The sequence below is a fragment of the Halichoerus grypus genome, chromosome 9 (genome assembly GCF_964656455.1).
Source record: "Halichoerus grypus chromosome 9, mHalGry1.hap1.1, whole genome shotgun sequence".
Classification (NCBI taxonomy): domain Eukaryota; kingdom Metazoa; phylum Chordata; class Mammalia; order Carnivora; family Phocidae; genus Halichoerus; species Halichoerus grypus.
Genome location: NC_135720.1, coordinates 144,655,925 through 144,662,836, shown reverse-complemented (window position 1 = coordinate 144,662,836; position 6,912 = coordinate 144,655,925). Strand labels below are relative to the sequence as shown.

Here is a 6,912-nt window from a genome sequence, read left to right as displayed (position 1 = left end):
TGAATGAGCATTTCTATCTCAAGCACACTACCCCATTTTGAGTCTCCAAACCCTACAGATTCCTGCAGGACATTCCTGTGCTCCTCTCCTGGGGGGGAAGTAAGAGGGTCTCTCCAGTTCTGCTGCTTGTTGAGCCCCTGCTCAGAGATCAGTGGCCTGACTACGCTGTGGTTCACAGTTTATAGCAACCCCGAGCTGAGAGCCCACTCCTGGGCTCACACTTTGCAGCCAGCTTCTCTGCTCTGATGCCTGGGAGCTTTTCTGCACTCAGGCATCCCTGGTCTTCCTGTAACCTGAGGATCCTGAGACCACACTGTCCCAGCTAGGGTTCTGTCCCCACTTAGCCACCTGAGTGATGTCACTCATTGGAGCAGACTTCTAAAAATTCTGGTTTTGTGCTCCACTGATATATCACTTGCTGGTAGCCAGCTAATGGAGGCTTCCTCCCCCCGCAATCTATCTTCCTAAATATTGCCTCAGATTCATTTCTCTGCACCTCCTACCTTGAAGAAAGTGGTCGCTTTTCTATTTGTAGAGTTGCAGCTATTCTTTTCTTAGGTCTCTGGTTGAGTTAACAGGCGTTCAGAATGATTTGATAGCTATCTAGCTGAATTCCTGGGACCAGAAAAAATTAAGGTCTCCTACTCCTCCGTTTTGGAACTAACAGGGTTTATCAATCTTATTAAATTTTTCAAAGAACCAGTTCCTGGTCTCACTGATCTTTTGTATTGTATTTTTAGGCTCTATATCATTTATTTCTGCTCTAATGTTTATTATTTCCTTCCTTCTGCTGGCTTTAGGCTTCATTTATTGTTTTTTTTCTAGCTCCTTTAAGTGACAGCTTAGGTTGATTATTTGAGATTTTTCTTTCTTCTTAAGACTTTATTGCTATTTCCCTTTGGGAACACTTTTGCTATAATCAAAAATTTTTGGAGCATGTGTTTTCATTTTCATTTGTTTCCATGTATTTTTTAATTTATTCTTTGATTTTCTGGTTGACCCATTCATTCTTTTTTTTTTTTAAGATTTTATTTATTTATTTGACAGAGAGAGGCAGTGAGAGAGGGAACACAAGCAGAGGGAGAAGAGGAGGGAGAAGCAGGCTTCCCACTGAGCAGGGAACCTGATGCAGGGCTCGATCCCAGGACCCTGGGATCATGACCTGAGCTGAAGACAGATGCTTAACAACTGAGCCACCCAGGCACCCCCCATTCATTCTTTTTTAAGTTAATTAATTTTTATTATGTTCAATTAGTCAACATATAATACATCATTAATTTTTGATGTAGTGTTCAATGATTCATTAGTTGCGTATAACACCAGTGCTCATCACGTGCTCAACTTATGTGCCCTCCTTAATACCTATCACCCAGCTACCCCATTCCCCCACCCCCTCCCTTCTGTAACCCTCAGTTTATTTCCTGGAGTCCAGAATCTCTCATGGTTTGTCTCTGTCTCTGATTTCTTCCCATTCAGTTTTCCCTCCCTTCCCCTGGGTCCTCCATGCTATTCCTTATGTTCCACATATGAGTGAAACCATATGATAATTGTCTTTAGTCCCATGTTATTTAACATCTATGTATTTGTGGTCTTTCCACATTTTTTTGTGATGACTTCAAGTTTCACAGTGTTGTGGTTGGAAAATGTGCATGGTATGACTTCAATCTTTTTGTATTTGTTGAAGCCTGATTTAGGACCTAATATTTCATCAAAATATTAAAAGTAGAAATAATATATAATCCAATAATTCCAGTACTGGATATTAGCTATGAAAATGAAAACACTAATTCCAAAAGATATATGTGCACCCTTATGTTTATTCCAGCATTATTTACAATAGCCAAGATACAGAAGCAACCCAAGTGTCCATTGACAGAAAAATGGATAAGGAAGATATGGTATGTGTATATATATATATATATATATATATATATATATATATATATATATAATAGTTTATTACTTAGACATTAAAAAAGATGATAACTTGACCTTTGCAACAATATGGGTGGCCTAGAGAGTATTATGCCAAATGAATTAAGTCGGACTGAGAAAGACAAATACCATATGATTTCACTTATATATGAAATCTAAAAAAATTAAATAAACAAGAAGCAGATTCAGATCCATAAATACAAAGAACAAACTGATGGTTTCCAGAGGGGAGTGGGTGGGGAGATGGGAAAAATGGGTGAAGGGGAGTGGGACATACAGGTTTCCAGTTGTAGAATGAGTAAGTCACAGGAATGAATGGTACAGCATAGGGAATATAGTCAATGAAATTGTAATAGTGTTGTACGGTGACAGATGGTGGCTAAAATTGTGGTAAGTACAGCATAATGTATAGAGATGACTATGTTGTACATCTGAAAGTAATATAACATTGTGTTTAGTTTTAAAAAAATCTTGCAAAACCTATTTTTTCCACTTATCAGTTTGCAACATTGTAAATTAATGTTGTAGTATTTCAGTCATTCTGAAGCCAAATCCACTGAGACAGTGACAATAATAACAAATCTCCCCCATGTTGATAGCAGCATTGTCCACAATAGCCAAAATATGGAAAAAGCCCAAACATTCATCCACAGATAAATGGATAAAGAAGAGGTTATATATACAATGAAATATTACTCAGCCATTAAAAAAATGAAATCTTAGGGCACCAGGGTGGCTCAGTTGGTTAAGCATCTACTTTCGGCTCAGGTCATGGTCTCAAGGTCCTGGGATCAAGCCCTGCATCAGGCTCCCTGCTCAATGGGGAGTCTGCTTCTCTCTCTCCCTCTGTCCCTCCCCCATGCTCATGCTCTCTCTCTCTAATAAGTAAATAAAATCTTTTAAAAAATGAAATATTACCATTTGCAACAACATGGATAGAACTAGAGGGTATGATGCTAAGCAAAATAAGTCAGTCAGTGAAAGACAAATACCATATGATTTCACTCATATGTGAAATTTAAGAAACAAAACAGATGAACATAGGGGAAGGGAAGGAAAAATAAAATAAGATGAAAATTGAGAGGGAAGCAAACTATAAAAGATGCTGAACTCTAGGAAACAAACTGAGGGTCGCTGGAGGGGAGGTGGTGGGGGATGGGGTAACTGGATGATGGGCTTTAAGGAGGGCACATGATATAATGAACACTGGGTGTTATACACAACTAATGAATCACTAAATTGTACCTCTGAGGTTAATAAAAAAGAACAAATCTATCATTTCTCTATTGCAATATAAGTTTCATTAAAACTAAATTTTATTTGTGATGGCTCACTGTTATATTTTGAAGCATCTAGACAGTGACTGACATATGTGAGCACTCAACAGTTATTTACTGATTGAATGAATGAATAAATAAATAAATAAATAATGTATATTAAATTTTCTTGACATAAGGATATAATGCTTAAGCCAAATCAGGAAATGCTTAATATAGTCAATGTTAGGTCAGGTAAAAAGTACATACTGTTCTAGGCTATTGTGGGAGAAATATTTGAAGACAAGAGCCCTTAAGTTCCTTAGAAGCATTGTGGAAGGTGATCACCACATCTTTCTCTGTGTAGAACTAGGAATATTCTGCTTTTCTATAGCAGGTTTCAAGAAACAATAGCCTGAGGAAAATATAAATAAAAGAAAATTCTATCTTGACACCAAAAATAATTGTCTTAAATTTTCCCTGATGTCCAAGGAAGTTTTCTATTAAATTGTAGAGGTAGATGAGTTTTCTAGGATTCTTTTAGTCTGGAGTCCATTTCTCACAACAAAGAAAATGCCAAAATTTATCTTTCCATTTTATTGTAGCTAAGAAGTTAGAAAGTGGTATTCCCATGAGGGAATTTCTACAGTGTTTCTAGTTAAGAAATGTCCCCTGAGGTTCATTATCTGTATGAAGAAAATGTCCTGCAGCTTTATATAAAGAGAGAGAACCCTTCCTTAACAAATATGATTTTAGAGGAAAATTGGTTTCCACGTATAAACATATTTGTGATCCTTCAAATCAAATAAATGAATAATATTAAGGAACTAAGATATGATGAAGTGAAGCCACTGAACACAGAGAAAATATTCAATCCTTATCTCTAATTAATGCTTAATACTGTTGGAAAGAAAAGATCCATGTCAATTTTGCAAGAACAGGGAACATGACCATTGAATACCTGCAATGATTTAAGGTAGATGTTGTATTTGGGTGGGAGTGATCTATTTAGCTTCATTGATTTTATCTTTTTGCAACTCAATGTGTGTTGTCGCCTCTCTATGCAAAGTTGTATACTAAAAGAAATTTGGAAATAAATTGATACCTTTAATAATGCAGCATCGTTATAACTTAAAACATTAAAACATGTCTCCTTTAATGAAAAATAATGTAGGGACACTGTTTGCATTAGTGGATTTTTCTATGAATTAAAATATATGTGTACTGGCATAAAAAGCTTAACATCATGAACACTGGATTCAAGCCACTTGATAAGAGTGATTTGGGAAATGAAAGAGAAGAAAATGTAATCCTTGTGAGGCTTCTGGCAGGGGTAAGCACACTGAATATTTGGATGCAACTGGAACAAGGATTAATGAGTTGATATGGACTCTTAATCACCACTGGGCACTACACTTCATAAAAATAACTACCCACATGTTAAGTATTTCACTTAATGAAGCATAAACACACATAATTAATTAATTAATTAATCCTCACAAAACACAGCTGGCTAGTAAGCAATGCAGAAAAGGTCTATGTGTTAACTATCAGCAGTCGACTGGATCCAGGTTCTCTGATGTCATATCCTCTTTTCTACTACAACAGAGTTGGAAACTTCTTACCACTTCTGATAGCAAGATATACATTTTACATCATAACCCAGGTCACACACGTACACATACACTCACAGGTGCAATGGAAACAAATGGCAAATCCATAAACAACCATACAGCTGTCAAGTTTGTGATAGATTACAACTCCTGATGTGACGAGCACTAGAACATACCATATCATTTTTAAGCACTGATGTCTTGAATGTCTCATATCACCAGGCTGTGCTATCAGTTACTGTTTGCCTTGTTCCTCAAGTACTGAACATGTGGCAACTGCATGTTTCCTGTTATGACAAAAGGTTTATGCTGCAAAAGTCATTTTGGGATTTGAGGCATAGGCCCAAGGAACAGCACTATGTCTTGTTTCTATGCATTCAGACTGATCCAGCTGGAGCTCAGAAAGTCCTGAATTTACCTAAACCAAGTCATGAATTCAAGCAGAGTGGCCTGGGGCCAGCAGCTGGTGGATGAAAGAAATGAAGCCATGTGGTAAGTCAGCATGGCTGGTTCCTGGGAACCACTCCTGTTTTAAGCTATTCTCTGGTATAAGAGCAATGCTGACTTTCCCCTTCCCTAATAATTTTTCTATAAACACTTTTTCTATTGCATTTCTTAGACACAATATAGAGATTTGTTGGCCTTTCTTTTAGATGTGCTACAAAATAATAAAATTTGGCATTTAGACTCTGACTTTCTCATGAATATAAGTATTAGATCACTTCACTGGAGTGACACCACAGAGAAACTCCCTGCATAATTTATGGTACTTAACTGAATAAATTGACCATCAGGAAAATCCAATACTGAAATACAAGTCCTCACTTTGACTTGAATCCACCAACAAGAGGAATGACTGTCATGAATCTGGGCAATGCAAGTACTCCAAAGGTCTTCATCCTCTTGGGTTTCTCTGACCATCCCTGGTTAGAAATGCCACTCTTCATAATGGTGTTTGTGGCTTACATCTGCACACTAGTGGGAAACATCTCGATTATTGTGGTGTCCAGGGGAGACCCTCATCTTGACAGTCCTATGTACTTCTTCCTTTCCAACCTCTCCTTCCTGGACCTGTGTTTTACCACAACCACCATCCCTCAACTGCTGCTGAATCTCTGGGGACCAGATAAGTCCATCAGTTATGCAGGTTGTGTGGCCCAGTTCTATATGTTTCACTTCCTGGGGGCCACAGAATGCATCCTCTTGGCAGTCATGTCCTTGGATCGGTACGTGGCCATCTGCAAGCCCTTGAGGTACCAGGCTATCATGGACCGGCAACTCTGTGTCTCCCTAGTGGCTGTGGCATGGATAAGTGGTTTGTCTAACTCCTTACTTCAGTCATCCCTCACTGTCCAGCTGCCACTTTGTGGTAACAACAAGGTGGATGACTTCTTGTGTGAGATTCCAGTGATGATCAAGATGTCCTGTGTTGACACCACTTTCAATGTAACTATGCTCTCTCTTGTAGGGACGTTCTTTACCCTGGTTCCCTTGTCTCTTATCCTTCTCTCCTATGGGTTCATTGTAGCTACAGTGGTAAGAATTCGGTCATCAACGGGAAACAAGAAGGCCTTCAACACCTGTGGCTCTCATGTAATTGTGGTCTCTCTCTTCTATGGGCCGGTAATATGCATGTATGTGCAACCTTCTGGTACTAATTCCCAGGACAAGGACAAACTCATGGCCCTGTTATACAGTCTGCTGACTCCTATGCTTAACCCTTTTATCTATACTTTGAGGAACAAGGACATGAAAGGGGCAATAAGGAGGCTTCTCCTCCCACTGAACCATCAGGGAAGAGAATAAACACAGCTATTATATACTCCACACTCTCCATGTAAGACTCCAAAGAGCCCCTCCTCTAAATTACCTCTGGATTTAACCCTCTCCCAAAATTGTTAGTATCCTTCAGTCATTATCTGATCTATACATACATTTATTCACCACAGCACTATGATTTATTGGCCCTCATTTTGCAATGTGAACCCTAATCCCCACTTGCCTTCAATTTGCATGAGAGTGAATCCCTGTCATTAAGTCCTCTAAGTCCATTGAGAAATTCTGCTGTAGGAATCTGAAAAGCAGGCAATAAATGAATACTCACGACT

At 38.4% G+C, this 6,912-nt stretch overlaps 1 protein-coding gene across 1 annotated transcript; it reads left to right on the top strand.

The window, feature by feature from the left end:
• The first annotated feature begins 5,665 nt into the window (after positions 1-5,665).
• Positions 5,666-6,610, top strand: LOC118547713 (olfactory receptor 2B11-like). Its single transcript, XM_036111295.2, has one exon. The coding sequence runs from the start codon at positions 5,666-5,668 to the stop codon at positions 6,608-6,610; it is 945 nt and encodes a 314-aa protein (XP_035967188.2).
• The last annotated feature ends 302 nt before the right edge of the window (positions 6,611-6,912 follow it).

Coding starts and splice junctions, on each gene's coding strand:
- LOC118547713 (XM_036111295.2), top strand. CDS start 5,666: ATGAATCTGGGCAATGCAAGTACTCCAAAGGTCTTCATCCTCTTGGGT.